Source organism: Epargyreus clarus, unplaced genomic scaffold (assembly GCF_041222505.1).
Source record: "Epargyreus clarus isolate Ecla_fem2 unplaced genomic scaffold, WU_Ecla_fem_2.2 ptg000006l, whole genome shotgun sequence".
Taxonomy (NCBI): domain Eukaryota; kingdom Metazoa; phylum Arthropoda; class Insecta; order Lepidoptera; family Hesperiidae; genus Epargyreus; species Epargyreus clarus.
The window spans coordinates 1,371,167-1,390,233 of NW_027332214.1; the positions used below are offsets into that span (position 1 = coordinate 1,371,167).

The following is a 19,067-nucleotide window of genomic DNA, read 5'->3' on the forward strand; positions in this document are numbered from 1 at the left end:
TTTACTTATTCCATTGTTTGTTAAATTAGAATGCGCTAGTCACCATCTTCGCCACGTTTTATGTATTTTATGGGAAAACGTTAATCCATTTCACTGCACCGAACCTCAATACACTTAAAGGCAAGACGTTATACTAATAAAGGATATAATTACCTAAAACGCCATAACAATAAATTACACGGCTTTTACGACTAACTTATTAATAGAAGTTTCGCGGGTAAACCTTAGACTGTCGTAAACAATTAACCGCGTCGTAAAATTCTCTTGGCCGCTGATTGGTCAGAATTCGGCCAATGGACGCGCGTTCCAGATTTGAATGAGACGGTTTACGACTGCCAGGCGGCGTCCTTCGGGTATTTTGGCGCCAAAATTCGCGGATCCAGTCCAAAATGTTTAGAGATAAGCTTGGTGATGAGTCACCGACAATGTGGTTCACATTTGGTTGGATAGGATTCAGATCTCTAGATCAACGTTTGGCGATGGCGTCGCTACGCAAAACTTTAAATTAGATATTTCAAAAAGAAATAGTTCAAAAACGATTGCGAAACATTTCCAGCAATAGTTGTCTCTCTTTAAGATTAATGTCCAGTATATTTATGTGTAAAAATAACTTGTAAATCTTATCATTTCGCAAATGGCGTCAGCTACTGCGGTCTCATTAAGATTTCTCCGCTCTAAATGCTTAATTAGACGGATTTATGGAACAATCTAGAGGGTTATGTAAAATGGAAGAGGTTAACGAGAATTTACAATGCAATAAAGCAGTCAGGACAAACAGACAGACTGCTTTATCTAATATACATGCGCGGGCGCGCTGACGCGGGATCTGTCGCGATTGTACATATCAATTGTGGCTTATTGATGCATGACTTCGTCTCCGATGCTTTACTGTGGGATATGTTGCTCTCTGATTTTTATTAGCTATCGTTATTAGCTGAAAGGATGTGTTTGTAGCTTTCATTAATCTTCTCTGATGAGACTTATTCTATTTTTTAAAGGTTGATGTTACAAATGTGTACCTGACGGTAGCATCTGATAGTAAGTGGTATGCCGCCTATGAATTAATATATTTAACCAACTCCATATAGAATCTAGTTGATCAAATAAAAATGCCCTTGCCACCACTCCTGAGTAGGTACCAATATTACTTTATATGTGACTCATAATTAAAAAACTCAAAAGTTAAAGGATTATCCATATATTCTTAAAGTTATTCTGGATGTATGTACCTATTATAATCTGTGCAGATAATAGGAACCTATTGACAAGATTATAAACGAAATTTTCTTAACTATTAGCTTTAATGAAAAAATGGTGTCTTCCCAAAATGCACCTTTTCTTACACAATAAACACAATATGAGCAGATGACATTATAGAAAAAATTACATTAGACTATACAGTACGGAGTTTCGTTATTACAAGGGGAGAAAAAATCTATGGCTGGTAATCCTCTATGGCCCAGCGCGTCACACGCACCGAGACCAATCCGTGACGAATTGCTCCATCCACCAAATCCCGGACAAGTCCCCTTATTTTTATTATTTCTATTGCTCATACCCTAGTACATTGCATTATTCATAGCTCGTACGGATATGTTGTATGTTGCCAATTGTTGAAACGACGATATTGAATGAAACGGCGCCAATGTCGATTTGCGACCATTCGAATATGGAATAGCTGTCTGCTTTGCCTATATTATCTGTATTCCGCCAGTTGGAGTAATGAAGATTGGAGTTTATTTTTTTCGAGCAAAGCTTTGACTTTAAACAGCCAAGTTAAATATTATTTTTAAATCTTCCCAGAATTTCTTGGATCAATCTGCGGCGTGTTACATGAAGTTTGTTTGTGTAGACGTGTATTATTTGTGGGTTTCTCCGGTCTAGACGGTAGCCTCGTTCGTCAATCGATATCACAGCATCTGTTAAACATTATCTGAAAAGCGGCAATTATTCTAACCCCAATCTCATTACGAGCCCCGCGGGCCGCAATCGGCATCCGTCAAACGTCAATGGCAGACTATAAAAAATAAATAAAATATCAGATTGTCGCGTAACGTCTTGTGAAAAGAATCCGCCATGTTTTACGGCGAGAAATGGGGCTTATGCGCAATACCTTTATATTTTTTGTGATTTAATTCACAACTGTAAATACACCTTATCGTAGAGAATTATTATATTGAATGCAAGATAAAAATTATTTTAAATTGGCAGTCACTCTACAAATACCTTGATATGTCTCCGTGTATGAATGTGGTATTCAGCTATAAATAATCTTATATTTGTGTTGTAATTCCTTTTTCGTAGTCCTGGCTATTAATCTAAACCTAATTGAATAATAATTATTTTTTATTATTATTAATATTATTGTTTTTCATATTTAATTATTTTTTATCTCATACTTACAATGTTAACATACTCATAAATTACAATGTTAACCCGTATTTTATGTACATGTTTTTTTAGTCTCATTTCAATATAATTTCCCAGACATCCAGTATATTCTGCAAAATGGCCTATGCCTAGATTCTATTCTATTCTAATTCTCAAAAAGATCGTTCAAAATGTAAAACAGTCTTCCCAAGCAGTGCGCAGCGACCCAACAGAGATTAGTGCGCGGGGAGCAGTAAAGAAACAATTTTCCGGCTTCCCCGCACCGGGGGACCCGCTTTATGGTACGACATGATAAAAATACACAATTTTTCCCTTATTTCAACCCCCTTGTCAACCTTGGCAACACTTAACGAGTTTATTTTTGTATTGTTCAAGCTTTTCGGCACCTTTTTTCAATAGGGACTCATCGTTTTTGGTTTAAAATCAAAAGTGAACAATAATCAATATAATGTAAATTTCTGTACTATGTTCATATGATTAGCTGTGATTAAGAAATGTGTATGTTTAATTTAATCCTATGAATATAAAATGCAGATAAATAAAGTTTAAATCTGTCTTTTAAACTCTCAGAATTTTAACCAAGAGTAAAGTGAAGTATGTAAGTGAAGTGTACCTAATATTGTATCTAATAATAAAATTATGTCTCTCTGTAAAATTATACTTTAACTTATTTTTAATTATCAAGTAGGTATATTACGTATGATATACCCATAAATTAAAACAATAATTACCTACTCATATATTAGGTATATTAAGTGTTATGTTCAATAAATTTGCCTTAAGATAAAAAATAAACGACTCACTTATTTCAAACAGAACATTTTATTGTTTAATCCGTTCAGAAAATAAAATTATAAAAATTAATCAAATCACATTGACATACAAGATGGGCGTACACCAAACAGCATATTAATATACATTCACGTTAAGAAATAAATTCCATAAAACATCATAAGAAACCTACATTACTTTAAAACCTAACATAGACAAGATTCAACTACGCAATGTTAACTCATATACAGACAGAATAACTACTTTAGCATATATTACCGCCCTCGCAAAATACTCCTTGTCTCATACTTTAGGTTAAACGTATGGCTTCCATGTTAACAATGACAGAAATAATATATAACAACACAAAACAATTCAGTCTCAACGCCCAAAAACACCTCACGTATCACTAAACAAACGAACGAAAGCTTCGAAAATCTCCATTCTGTAACTTCGCGCCAATTCGAACGTCAACGCAATGCGTGGATTCTAGTTATTTTGCCTTTAAGTGGCATAGACAATAATTGAATTGAAATCGTTGACTTAGTAAAGTCAGGCCTATTGAGTGCCACAGACAAAATACATTGAAATCATTTACAGTAAAAAAAAATTCGGGTCTAGTTATAAAATGCGAAACAAATGTTCCAAGAAAATTTATGACAAAATTTGAGTCGTTTAACAACGCAATAGTTGTTATATCATCTTCATTATATCATTACCATTAAGTATTTTTATTTGAAATTTATTATCATAAATCAAATCGGAATTTTATTATACTATTATTATATTTGCAATCTTAGATGAGTAAAATAACTTATAAAAACTTGCAATATACTCCATTTTTCTTTAACTTTTGCTTATACTTTTTGACATTTTGTCCATTGCTAATTGCTAGGATATAGACCTATAGCCAATGGTTTGTCTTTGTAACACTTTTACTCGGTCGTTTTGAAGACAGACCCAAAATCTATTGAGGTTACTGATGGAAACAGATAATAAATTAATGGCAGAAATGTCGACGGAAGTTACAGAATCGAGTGGCCTCTGCGTTGCGTGCTTCTAACTTTATGGAATCGCGAACAAATCGAATATTATGAACCAATCGTGTCCAGTGACGTCAGAGCTCGCTCACTCCATGCAGTGTACAAAAATACAGCAAACAATCTTAATTTATCTAACGTTCCGCGCCCTAAGATCGGAGAGAAAGCTATCGGAACAGAAACAACGCGACGTCTAATTATAATTTATTCAGTAGAAGCATCTATTCTCTATTCATAACGCACATACATATATCGCCCGGTTGCGCCTCTCGCATTCAGGGCACTAGTAGACTTGCTACTTTTGGCATCGACTGTCGACAATTTAGCTGCTTTTTAAGTTAGAAGGATGAGAAAGCGTAGCGTTAAGCGTCGCAGCTTATGTAGTCGCTTGATGCAACAACTGAACGCGAAAACGCGATACAGCTTTAATGCAGCTAAAACACGCGTTATCGATACTGCGACTAATCACAAGTCGCCAAGTGACGCAGTATCGATATAATCGCAAAAACGCAAATAAACATGCGTTTTCGATACTGCGACCGATCACAAGTCACCAAATCGTAATGCAGTATCGACATAATCGCAAAAACGCGTTCGCCAATGTCAAAAGTAGCCAGTCTGCTAACGCCTCACCCGCGCTCGCGCCGTAGAATGCGACCGACCCAACTGACTTTAATTATTAGTTAATTACACCTAGCGTATACTGCATACGTATTTATTTTTCCTTTCGACTAACTAAATTGTATTTTAGTGCTTCTATTGTTAGTGAACGCAAACTGTTATATCTATTACGTATTTATTTACTAGCCGAAAGATAAAACTAGCGTCTACCACCATTAAAATCGAGGACAATAATTTAAAATTCTTAAGTAACCTTATTATCTCACTTAGGCAAGTTAAAGTTGTATCTTTACGTATACTTCGTTTTCAAATAGTTTCCCAATATACCTAATATTAAGTTTTAAACTAAGCTCAATCGCATCGTAGCTTCTAGAAGGTTCGTATGGCAATAGGACAGTGGCTCCGGGGAACAGAGGGTTCCGAAGTGCTCCTTACGCTGCTTTACTCACTAAACGTAAATATTAGTATACACATATTACAATCAACGTTATACGTATGTTTTTTTAATCGTATACATAATTCCGGCGCAAAACAAATTTCGAACATCGGCGCGCATGTTCGGTCGTCGCTCGAGAAGTCGAGACGACAGAATCGAAAGATCCAATCGTCGAGTCGCAACTCGACTCGGCGCTCGAACGTAAAACTAACTGAATGTTTCGATTCTCGCAAAGTTCCCGATTATCGACATCGATAACCGCACCCATCGACACCCCTTCACTGTAACGTGCGTTTTAGAATTGGAATTTAGAAAATGAAAGTTCTCAATCAGATCGTACAGTGCTGAGAGGTTGGCCAATTGCAAAAACGAAGATTTGTTCTAAGGGACTTATTCTAGGGCGGTTCGTCGGGTACCGGTGAAGGTAGCCTTCGGAACCGCCGCGGGCGCTCCGTGCCGGGGCAGGGAGCGCGGGACAAGCTGGAGGCGTGGGATAAGAGAACTAATGTGCGAGCACCCCCTTAAGTACTTCGTTTTTGCAATGGCCAGACTAAGAGCAGGGGTGCACGAGATAGCTCGTGGTCGAGTTGGGTGCTAGCTGGGGATCGCGCCTCTGAATGAGGTGGGACTTGGTGTAGGGGGTACTCACGACGTCGGGGGTGGAGGCTCCGTCGTGGCTGCTGTCGGGGGCGGAGCGCTCGCCGTTCGCGTCGGGCGGCCGCGCGGACTCCCGCTCGTCGATCACCAGGTCGATGGGCATCTTGCCCTTCAAGCAGCTGATGTAGCGGTGGCAGAAGTTGTCGCATAACTCGTGCACCTGCGGACAGGTGGCGCCACGTCAGTACGTTGGAACGCGACATCTTTGTACACAATACAGGTGATCGCTTTCTATACCTTTAGCATATATTTTAAAATATTAATTCTCAAATTTCTCTTTTGATAACTATATCAAATTACTTCATAATTTATGACAATGAAAAATAAACATTTACTTCTTCATATTACTGTACTAATTTTGTTGAAACTTTTTAAAGTTTTAAATGTAATTAAGACATTATCTTTATAACATTTAAATTACAATACATACTTTCTAAAATCATGCATTACGAAAAATAACACAAAAATTAATAAAATTCAAACATAAAAACAATGAGTATCTTGACGCTTGAGTCGAATATTCTGATCACTTAACATCAGTGACGCCTGGCATTCAAACTTCAAGCAAGTTCAGTGACACATCTCAGGAGACGCTGTGACCTTTAAACTGGCGAGCGTCGTACGGAACTAAAAAATGCACACAACAATAGAAACAAAGGGAATACATTTCGAACGAGAGCCAACTGTCGTGTCTTGTGTCGTAAAAATACGCATTATAAAGGTAAATACAGTTTTTTACGCTCCGACCAATAAAACCCGACCCCCGGCCGCGTATTAATTTCCTACCGAACGGCCTTATAAATTTTCATAGGCATAATTAGCTTAGAAATTAACATAAGCCCATAAAAAGACTAACGAAATTTTTAGACGTACGGTGAAAAGTAATAAATGGCAGGTGCTAGGGATTCCTTTTTCGAAAAAGCAAAAAGAGGACTCGAACCAAACATCTAGCGGATTTGAAAATAGAACGCAGCGCCGGAAGCGGAAACGACGCTCCACCGTTGACAGCTAATTATGTCTTCGTGATACTAATTTCCTAATCGACAAACTTTTCTGAATTACACGTTACGTTTGACGCACACATGCTTGAAATATTTTTTATTTTTTCCGTGATCTATCGGTTACTTTGAGTCGTAAAATATGACAACAATTTCATACAACGTAGACAACGTACAATATTTACGTTACAAATTTGGAACGGTACGTGAACCATTAATCAATCATTCATTACACTTCATTCAACACGCACTAATATGTATAATAAAATTTATATATGTGCGGTCATAATTTAAAGTCAAATCAGTTATTGATCTTGAGAATCCACAGTGCTCTGGCAGTAAATTAAAAACGCAACAGATACAAAATTTATTTTCGCTCCCATTCAATTTTTAAATAATTAGCACGATTCGAATTAAATATGGCGACGCACGCGCCAATACGGATTGTTTACAATAATTTGAATTTTACAACAGCCGTTCGGTTGAAATCCATATTTATGACTGAGTGATGCTAGCTGAACAGCGGTTTCCAAACTGTTTTGACATTCAAAACTGATTGAGAACGACTGTCTTTTCAAAATTGACGTAAATTTATATACGTTAGTGTTTTGTTGTTTATTTTACATTTGAAATGTTTAATGTTATCCCGTTATGAATTGTACTAACGCTATAAATAAGAATTTAATTTAGGAACTAAAATATGATTTTATTTTCACATGACCATTTTGTTTTAACTGTCTTCCGGATATGAAAAAAAAGGTTTCAAATGCAGAAAAGTCTACCACTTCACTCTATTTATATTTAATTACTTAATTTTCGACCAAAAACACAACACAATAAATTAAAATGAAAAACAAATGTATCTACAACACAACAGGCAATTTACTAGAATAGAAAGCGACGTAACTATTTATAAAGGAAATCACCAAAATTAGTTGAAACAAGTTGCGCATAAAATGTTAAAGCGCTCCCACATTGCTGTAACTGAAACCCAAACTGCCCATTAGAGGTGGTGTGTAGCCACCATAACTAGCGGCCGCTGCCGACCACTCCATGAGTTCAAAATAAAATGAAACACCCACTAATTCTATGACGGCTATTTCGATAGTGACAACCACTACGCTTGACATCGTAACTCTTCGGAATCCAAATTTGGGATTGTTTTGTCGCGACCCCAAAACGTCCTAACTCTGTCAACTTTAAGGAAATTTACGCCGTATTTCTAAACTATTACGGGTCGTTATAGCCTAATGTGACATTGTAAATATGTTGTTTAAATACAAGTGAGATGTCTTTAATGAGATATTACGACATTCCGAGCCGCGACTCGTAGCCGATTATCGTTCAACATCAAACTCTTTCCAGAAATTTAAATCCCGAATCGAGTCGAGACGAGCGTTAGTGAACGAGTGTTTATTTTTTAATTTTGGAATTAATGTAATGGCGGGTCGTTGACGTGTAGACTATAAAATCTGATTAAAATATTTTGTATTTTTTTTTATTTCCTTTTATTTGTATAGAGTTAGGAACAGCAATTTATGCGTTGAAAATTAATTAGAATCGTTGTTTCGGGAGTTTTAAATATTTTTGCTTTTCTAATTGTGAAATTCTGAATTAAAATTCGTTTCAAACGTCAATTGACGCGCGATGATTAGAGTTGAGTTTGTTTACGAAACTGGCAACTCGGTCTCTCTCAGGAAAAAAAACAAAGAGAAAAACAGATTAATCGGGCATGTATCGCCATTACACAGGTATGCGCGTATTTTTAAAGTGGGGAAGAGGGCTGCCAACGCGTGGGCGGCCGATCTATGCCACGGTCGGGTCGCCACTGAAAGGGATATTTTCTCATTTTCGACAGGAATTAAGAAGTAAACTAATTTTCTACCTAGCCTACACTTCTTTCTATCGTTTAACAGTAAATATAGAAGGAACGCTTTTGATTTAATTTAGTCTTAAAAAACAGTGCATTTAGAGGCAATTTCTGTAATATGAAACATGTGTTGTCAATTTTATTGTAACCTATCACCTTCTATAACGTATTCAAAATTACATTGTTAAGATGCGTATATTTTATGCGTAATTTCTCTTGTCTGTTTAGAATTATCACATTCTTTAAACGAGAATATAACAACAGTATGTATTAGATACTGAAGTCACGTATAACCATTAATTTCCTACGCTGTATAACTTTTCGAATTAATATATTACAGAATCAACTTGTTTATGTCAGTCATATTATGTCCAACACGACCTTTTACAATATTATTGGCCGTCTATAAAATATTCGTACCACATAATAGCCATATTAACAATTTTATTCAGAAAATTACATATTAAAATTCATATTACCGGTAAAATTCACGATTGACACCGGCAATCGAATCGAGCGGCCATATTAAAAACTATAATACATTCAAAACGTAGGTTCCATATTCAAAAGCATAAACTTGACATGAATAAACACACGGTAACGCCAGTGTATCTCATTCCGCGAGAGATGCACGCCAAAATGTTATTTATGACGTTTACACAAAGCTCGCAAATCGCATACGCGCTGAAATGTTTATAGTAAACTTTGTGGTGCATTGTACGGCCGTCGAATAGGCGTATGCAAAAGGCTCGGCATTTTTGGCCGACATTTCTGATCGGAGCCCACAGAGCAGCATTCCTTCTTTTCTTTATTTTTTTAATTTAAATAAAACCGGTCAGTGCCGCATTCAAATGAGGCCTCGATTGGTTCGCACCTCACTTCACTCCGATAACGTTTCTATTCACCTTTTCGATTTTCGCCGATTCGATTTTCAAACTTTTAAAAACTAAAACGCTGTGGTGCGCCAGTAATTTATAAAGTCAATAAAAGTGACCGCCGAGAGCCGTGTTCTCCGATATTAGCGGTCGTGAGTGTTCGTGTTATAAACGTTGTAAAACGTCGGTGGAGGCGTCGTAAAGGGGTCCCAGGTTCGAGGCCCGGCCCGTAAACTAACAAATCTGACCTACATCGTAAATCACTTAGCCACGCTGTTACAGATAACATTTACGAGTTAGAAACAAAATATGAAAAAATTAAACGGACGAAACAAGTAGGTTTTTGGTGTTGAACATTTTAATAGCCGCGAATCGTTGTTATTGCGTTCGGATAATATGCAATAAATTATATTTGTGATCTTTACATTCGAATAGCAATAAAATTGAGTACCGTATATCTACAAGTGTGTAATAAAGATACATTTAACGTATTTTAGACGCTTTTATCTGTATTTTTATATTACTAGACTAATATAGAGGAGTTTAACCTATCTAATTTTACGGGATAATGCGTCTGTGACCAACAGAAATAACTACAGTATATATAAAACTTAATATGGGATATATCTGTGTCCGTCTTTAGGTAGATCAGTATATTATTACCTTCAATATTATCTTCGCTTCCATGACTACCAGATGTACTAAATATCTTTTTTTCTAAATGTATTAAAAACTATTATGTTAACAACCAAAAATCCGAGTAGTTTGATATAAAAGATAAAACCTAAAGAACCGTCCATTCAAATATATAAGAATAATTAGGGGTATTCAGGCACATAAAAAGAGCCACAAACCAATCGGTGACCGAAGGGCCGATGTGACCGCCGGCGGCCATTTTAAAATATTAAATACATAAATCAAATGTTATTGGAATAATATCGGAATAATCTCGACCGGCTCGTTAGGACAGAGGTCGATTGAGTTTTTTCTATTACTTTAGTAGCTGTCATTTATTTGGTGGATTGATTTTCGAATTCCGAACTTATTACCTGAGTTAAATATTTAAATTAACGTTTTGTGTGGATGTTTTGTTCTGGTAGTATTCTCTACCTACTTTGTTGTATTTTTTATAATATGTTCGATGTCGAAAACTTTATTTCTTAAATGAAAACTTCAAATTTTAATTTTGATAATGGCGAAAACGGGCAATACTTTATATCCACCTACCATAGATAGATAAAACATTTAAGACCTTTTGGCGTCATCTTGTCACAACAAATAACTAGCGTTTATATGTAATATCATCTATATGACTGTCCCACTGCTGGGTACGGGTCTCCTCTCAGAATAAGTTAGAAATAGTTTTACAAAATTCTCAACTAAGCTTCCTCACATTTCCTTCTTAATTCAAATAATAATTCCTAACACTCAGACAATTAAAATTTGTTTTTTTAAATCCATCACCTGTTTGGTGTACCTAGTGAAGCGGAAACGCATCCTAACGGTTCGTTCACAAAAACCCGGACGATAAACCGACATGTATGGATTCGGACAAAAAAATATAGGTTTCGTCCGCACAGGTAGACGCGATATGTATCTAGGATCTGGGGCCTATCACCATCTTTTAAAAACCATCATAGTTCAGGAAAGTTTTATTTCCTCCTTAAAACCGTAAAATATTCCGTCATACACAGTTGAACAAACTTAAACCCTTATTAATTTTTCGCTTATCCATTGTTTATAAAACCAACTGAAATTGTCATATTTTGCTTAAAAAGTTAAATTTCCTGCAAAAAAGTAAAAATATGATTAAAATAATATTGTTTTAAGAGATGGTAGTAACCCCCCTGTGCTTATTGGGTATCTCCATTCGGTCACCATGTTAAACTGACGCGCGGTTCCGGTTTCGGTTATTATTTCTGCCTTGCAGTGTTCATCACTGTTCTGATTTTAAGGGTCTGGAACAGTATGGAAGAGTGGTTTAGAGACATTATAGGTAGAAAGCGTTCCAACTTAGTCATCAGGCTGCGGCCGACCTTAGGTAGGACTCTACTATTCTATACATATTACTAGCTGTCTCGGCAAACGTTGTGTTGCCATATAAATAAAAAATGTTAAGGGTGAACAATACTTATCACTTAGGGGTATGAAAAATAGATAGTAGCCGATTCTCAGACCTACTGAATATACATATAAAATTTGGCGAAAATCGCTAAAGCCGTTTCGGAGGAGTACGGTAACTAACATTGTGACACAAGATCTTTATATATAAGTTATAATATAATATTTTTCAAAAAAGTTTCAGTACAGTTTTTAGTAAACAATACTAAAACGTCACTTATTTCGTAAATAAAACCCAAATAAATTTTAAATCCCAAATGAAGCCCAAATCACACGATCCAAGAGTATTACGTGCGACTTCCCCGGAGTGCTCGAAGGGCACTTTTGTTTTTTAATCCCTTTGTACGGCCAGCGATCGTACTGGATCGCATTACAAGTTATCTTGTTACAGACCTTTTCCGAATTTATCGCAGTGTCCTAATCTCACCGATGGGCCAAGGTTATTAACTTGTCGATAAAAATAATAATTCCATATTTTGATGGCATCTTCGTTGCATAGTCCTTGTATTGATCATGATGAATGCTTTACCATCATCCTCAATCTATTATTATCTCTTTGCTGGGAATGAAAGTCTCTTTAATAAAGTTATAGCCTCCATATAAGGCTCAAATATTTTTTCGGAAAGAGCAAATGACTTATGCAACCAACCTCCAAAAAATGGATCCCTACATGAGATCAATCGCAAACACTTAACTGCTTTTGAGGACTAAGTTGGAGATTATATTAGCACTATCTTACCACTCTCTTAGAATTCAGCAAGTGTTATGTAATCGTTGAAACAGAATAGAGCAGCATTTAGTCATAGAGCCATGATTGTACTGAGAAGGCACTTATACCACACACGTTTCTAGTTTAAAGTAGTTCTTGCGTTTCAGTGGAAGAGTGGATGATACCTGATTTACATGTGGACCATTTTAGTCCTCAGAAGTAATAAAGCATCGATCGGCTTTTGTTAGAAACACCTGCATAAGTGGTTTCAGAGGGTGTTACCACTTATCATCAGGAGGACTGTATGCTTCACGGGTAGCAGTGTCTATTTACCTACAAATTATTTTTTTCGTTTTTTTTTTGTTTTTTTTTTTATTATATAAGAGTAGCAGACGAACATGCAGTCCACCTGATGGTAAGTGGCTACTGCCGCCCATCGACATCTGTAATCAACCCCAGATAGGATTAGATATTCCTACCTGAGGCCGGCCACAGATGCGCCGCTACCCCTGAGGACTAAGCTGGAACGCCTCGGAAAAGTTTATCTCCGTTACCACACCCTTCAAAACGGAACACAGCAGCGCCTAACACTGCTGTTATTAGGTAGAAATAGGTGTGGCGGTGGTGCCGCCGGAGTCGAACCACAAAGGGTTCTACCACCTTCAAATGTACAAGATACTCATTTCCTGACAAAAACCTTTCACTACTAACAAGCCAGAAATAGGCGTAGTATACTACCTTAGTTTGTTGTAATTATGATCGTATTCGCGGATGGCAGCAAAAAGCCGTACCGTTAGCCAGCATAATGCGAATCACCGCGGAAACGGGTTCTCGGCCAGGCCGAAATGGGAGAAAAACGGCAACTGGCCATAAGGTCGGCTGGACGACAACGTATATAGCTTGTGTTTAGGTGACCCTTACTGTACTAAACTTAGGTAGTAACCCTTATGAAAGAGAACTAAGGATTTTCTTCTTGATTATTGTCACTAAATAAAGTACATTGGTACATTTTATACTATACTAGCTGACCCGGCAAACGTTGTGTTGCCATATAAATATAAAAATGTTAACGGTGAACAACCCTTATCACTTAGGGGCATGAAAAATAGATAGTAGCCAATTCTCAGACCTACTGAATATGCATATAAAATTTGGTGAAAATCGGTAAAACCGTTTCGGAGGAGTACGATTACTAATATTGTGACACGAGAATTTAATATATTAGATATATGTAAAGGAGTATGCAGTTCACTTGATGGTAAGTGACCTCCCGTCCATGGATATCTGTAATCAACCAGGTAGGAATGGTGTTCATCTGAAGTCGGTCACAGATGCCTTGCTACCCCTGATGACTATGGTGGAACGATTATTTTATGTACATGTCAATGTATGTAAGTTTTGGATCAAATCACCCTTAGAAACTAACAAATATCTTCATACTTCACATAACCTATCCGCTTAGGGCCGTTGAAGAAACCTTTAGGCCATAGACCCTTGTCCAGAGACAATACAATCAATACTGCAAACAGCCCTGCATTTTTGTTATCTGAGTTCGAACATTACTCCGCACAATTTTGCATCTGTATAATATCATTATATGATTATAATATGATATTACACAGATACAAAACGTAAATTAAATTAAATTGTAAAATTACACCCGTTTGAGTCTAACATAGGTATAAATAAAACTAAGGAATTTCGTGTTCCACTTGGTATAAAAATATCTGACCGCATAAACCATTTAAAAATCTATATTTAACTACAGGTGTCTAAAGTAACCGATAGTGTCACACCATCAAACCCAAAAACTAAACCGAATAACAATCCCATTCCAAACGCATTTTAAAAAAAACCTTCATTAAAACCGGTCGTTCCGATACGTTATCTCGATTTTAATCGATACCGGGATAATCGAATCGATATTCGGAGTCAGGTGATACCTAAACCGGCTTCGCTTCGAAATGTGTTCCCTTGTTAAGTATAAAAAGATTACTCACTTTTTCTAATTCTAATAGGTGAAACCGTAGTACTTGGATCGCTTGCACCATCTGAAAACAAATAAGGTGTTGATTAAATGTGTAATCATTAACGGGTTGTATGTTAAAACTAATAAATGGACGGACATATTAACTATTTATATATGTAAGAACGAAATGAAAAAAATCGTGGGGCGGTGGTGGAACATTGCATCCAAAGACATTATGTTTTTATTTTGAAGAATACTAAAAAGCGGTTTTTATCCTTGTCTACCTATTTACTTATCTTTCTAATGATTATGCCGATTTTAATGGGACTTCTACGCAAAGATAGACAATATTACAAGTTACGTCATTTTACATTGTTGTTGAAGTTACTTGTTATTGACGACATATTTAGGTTATAATGTGAAGATTTAAAATCCTTAGTTAAGATTTGACTTCCTTAGCGCAAGAGTGGAAAGTGAATACCTATGTTTGTAATTATTTGTCTAACCAGGGTACGAACCCCGAACCCTCTTATCACAACACATAATCGACTCTTCAATACAAGACATTATACTGTGTATAAGCGAAACCGCATGCCCCAGCTATGCAACGTACTCGTATTGTATTGTATACAAGGTATTGTGGGCTTCGTGCACAAAGCGCGCCCAACAATGACCTGCGAGCGAGGCCCGCTCATTACAGATATTGTTTCGATCGCCACAATTCCAATTCATTTATGAACTCCTTGTACCGAATTCAATGAATGAATTTAGTTCGCCTTTTCTTGGCTCTTTTAAAATTTATTTTGCCTTTTTATAGCTCACCGAGTCCAGCCAGTACCAAATAGAGTGCATTTTTGTTCTATTTTTAATAAGTATTTTATTTTTAATATTTTTTCTTTTTATTACTTTTCTCGTTATTTATTTTGCAATACGCAATTTGTATTTTTTAATCTGAATGAGGTTACATTATTTAAAAAGAGAACTTTTAAAATTAGAATTCTTGAACGAGCAACACATTTCATTTCGGACGAAGACCTTTTTAAAATTGGAATTCTTTACACCGTTACAAAACTAAACAGTACTAAACAAACATAGTTTAGAGTAACTTAATTTAGTGCGCGCGTACTCGAATGGTCGAGATGTTATCAGTAGATACTCCTTGGTTGGTGTTTGAAGATGTAATCGTGTTTTTTTCTATCGATTCCTATCTAAAACCGGCGGTAATGCCGTTTTAATAGCGCTTTGATTTCTTTCTGATTGCCTAGTACCTAGGAGGAGTCCACAAATTTTGTTTTTGATTGATGACGATCCGAGATACTCGGGAAATAGGTGTAACGGTAATCGTATCGGAATAGAAATAAAATCTTTTATAGCTTCCAAGACAATGTTTTATCTTGTTTAATAACTTAACACATGTATGGTATGGTACCAGAATTATACATAGTTAAGTTTGATTTATAATTCTATAGTCTATACATGTGTCGTAAATGGTTGTTCTCGTTTCTTTTTAAAGTAATTGTGGCTTTACGAAATTTCAGGTCAAGATAACAAACATTTCTTTTCCCTACGGAACATACATTTAAAGTTCAAATTGTACTTAAAAGAGCTGATAATTTAATACTTTCGTTATCGTGGCAGTTTTGAAAGTTTTTGAATATTTTGTAATAGAAAAAAGTATAAAAATCTCTCAAAATATCCTTTACAAAAAGCTTTATGTACCAGGGCGGCATAACACGTACGTAGCTGCAATATCAATTAAACCCGTACTAGCGCCACCCCAGTTGTTTGCACAGACGCGCCTCGCGCTGACAGCCTGGTACCAGATAAAAATATGTTAACTCGGTACACACTTGCCACCGAGATGTTTGCCACCGAGCTGTTTGCCACCGCTTTACCGCTCCGTCAACATTATAAACGCAGACTCGAACCCAAACTGTTTGCATGGGACCACTTAAACATGCTACCGTAAAACAAAGTTCCTTTATTAGGACAAAGTTTTTGTTGTTTGGGAAGGCTCTCGAATGATGTGAGCTAATTGCCCTTCACGGTTTTTGAGTCGGGATTAACTGTCGCTGTGGACATTATTTTTTGGAATTCGTAGACGTGTCAGATTATCGAGTAAACGCAGTTAGGTTAGGTTAGGTTTTAATATATACTTGATCTATTTCATAACAATATTTTGCTAAACTTGTGTCGTAGTTACATGAACATAAAGATTATTTTATATTCTAATAACTTGAATAAGAAATACTAACAATAAAATATGTTTAATTCATACTTCTGGTGACTGTTGAGATCATCCACTTATGAAAATGTGAAGCTTGATTTCATTTAAAACTTTAATCGACTTAAATAAAGAATTATGTAATTCTAGTACCAGGATCACATAACAATATAGAGCAGTCTACAAAATCATACCACGTGTCAAGAATTCCAATATTAGTTTCTAATAAGTAAAAAAGTGTTCTTTAGATTGTTTGCAGAGGTTGGCAGCCATGTTGATGGTGTTAAACGCCTCAAAAGCTGTGACAGAACAAACACAGATGTGACGTGGGCAAACACGATGGTCGCCATAGCCACCACGGGACGTAAGGGTACCATGGTTTTGGAAATTTATGATAACGTCCCATAAATTTATATAAGTTCCCAAAAAATTGAGAATAAAATCTAGATTGTAGGTACTAGGCATCTAGAAATTTACTAGAGATGATAGAAGAAATAATGAAGGAAATATGAAGAAGTCATTTAACGTCTCCAATGAGAAATTATCATGATTAGAGAAATGATTAGATGATTAGAGAAAGAAAAAGAGATGAGAAATATATATTATTATGTAAGTACTAAGACTACAGAAGTGAGTGAGTCTTTAATAATATTTTTAGAAAACTAATAAAACAAGAACTTGCGTAACAATACATAAAGATCTCCATATATGCCAGAGTATATTTTCTTCAACAGCAATAATATAAACTGCGTCATCTGACATTTAACATAATCATAGTAGATATTTATAGGAAACGGAATTGCGTATTAAAATATGACCAGTTCGTCCATCAAACATTTATTGGCCGTTTATGAATAAACATGGGAAAATGCAGCAACATTTTCCGAATTTGTATATTTTTCCAAATTAGTCTTGCATACACGTGGTCATTAAAATACATAACCATTAAATATTCAAATTTAAATTCCTAATGTTAATAAAGATGATTAAGCGCTTATATCAGTCTAATATCAATAAAATGGAAAGGAATGTAAATATTAAATTAATGGACTGGGGAAATTGGGTTTATGTAATGATTATCATATAAATTTAGAATTAAATCACATTTTCTGCATGGATACAAAATAGCTTGTATTTTAATAGCTTACTAGATAAGTTTACCTATTTCTGCCTAATAACAGCAGTGTTAGGCGCTGATGTGTTCCGGTTTGAAGGGTGTGGTAAGGGAGACATACTTTTCCGAGCGCTCCAGCTTAGTCCTCAAGGGTAGCGGCGCATCTGTGGCCGATCTCAGGTGGGAATATCTAATCCTATCTGGGGTTGATTACAGATGTCCATGGGCGGCAGTAGCCACTAACCATCAGGTGGACTGCATGCTCGTCTGCTACTCCCACAGTTTCGTCTGTTTATAGGTTTGTGGCTGTTCATTTGTTTATTTGACAAAATTATTGTTTCTCACAACTGGAAATCAATTTCAGACTTTTATATTTGTTCCAAAAAAATTTAAGCAAAAAAGGTTGAATCCAGTAATTCTATTTTAGGGGTAATATAAGAACAATTGACTTTAGGATCATCTCTGTTTTATATGGAGTTGGTTACATGCGTCATGTTTGGTGGTCACCATTTACCATAAGATGGACTACAAACTCATTTATTTCTTAAATATTAAGAAACATAGGGTCCAACTCAACCACTCGTTTAAAGATGAAGATTTTCCAATTAACCTAATTTTCAAAATATCCCGCCTTTACCAAATGCGTGGCTACCGTACCCCGTAACCAATCCGTTTGCTCTACAGTCAATAGTGGGTAGAGTAGCAGTTTAAACAAACTCTCGATATCCCTGGCCACACACTAATGCGACAGGAACATTTTAACCAGCCTTTTAAAACGAAAAACAAACATTTTAACTGGCGTATAAAACTATATTTTTTAAAATTTAATCCCCATTTAGTACTCATTTTTGCATAGAGATAAAATAAAGTTTTAGAACCTAAAAACCTGATAACATTTCGCTAGACAGAACTTATTTACAACTATTTGGAGCCTAAAAAGTGTCCCTACTCAATCCCCCCAAAATCTATAGCTTTCCTCACGTTGTTTTTTTAACCGTTTAAGGATGTAATATTAACCTTTAATAACTGATACTTTCTGAAAAATTGTGCGTACTAAGGATTTGAACCAAGAACTTAATTTAAAATTAACTCCACTGAGCTAACAAACTTATAGTAAGTTGTAAACTTAACCATTTCTGTTCCCTAACAGGTGAGCAAATCGAAGAACATAATTATAACATGTAAGTGTAAGTTTCCAGAAGAATCCAGAGCTTTCCAGGAAGAAAGCTCAAGTTGAAAGCTCGTTAGCAAAATGCTCAGGTTTGTGGCAC

The 19,067-nt window shown here is 36.0% G+C and overlaps 2 protein-coding genes across 6 annotated transcripts in view; both read right to left on the reverse strand.

Annotated features, from left to right (window-relative positions):
• The window catches only part of hth (Meis homeobox homothorax), a 349,085-nt gene that overhangs the window by 273,391 nt on the left and 56,627 nt on the right, over nucleotides 1-19,067 (reverse strand). For all 5 annotated transcript variants that reach the window (XM_073073576.1, XM_073073577.1, XM_073073574.1 and 2 more), the window contains exons 5-6: nucleotides 14,490-14,540; nucleotides 5,909-6,076 (exon numbers count right to left, since the gene is read on the reverse strand). In XM_073073576.1, coding sequence (XP_072929677.1) covers nucleotides 5,909-6,076; nucleotides 14,490-14,540 — 219 coding nt within the window. The remainder of the gene's footprint in view (nucleotides 1-5,908; nucleotides 6,077-14,489; nucleotides 14,541-19,067) is intronic.
• Nucleotides 1-19,067, reverse strand: part of Bmp-2 (bmp-2 protein) — a 312,520-nt gene that overhangs the window by 69,946 nt on the left and 223,507 nt on the right. The gene's annotated exons all lie outside the window — the stretch shown is intronic.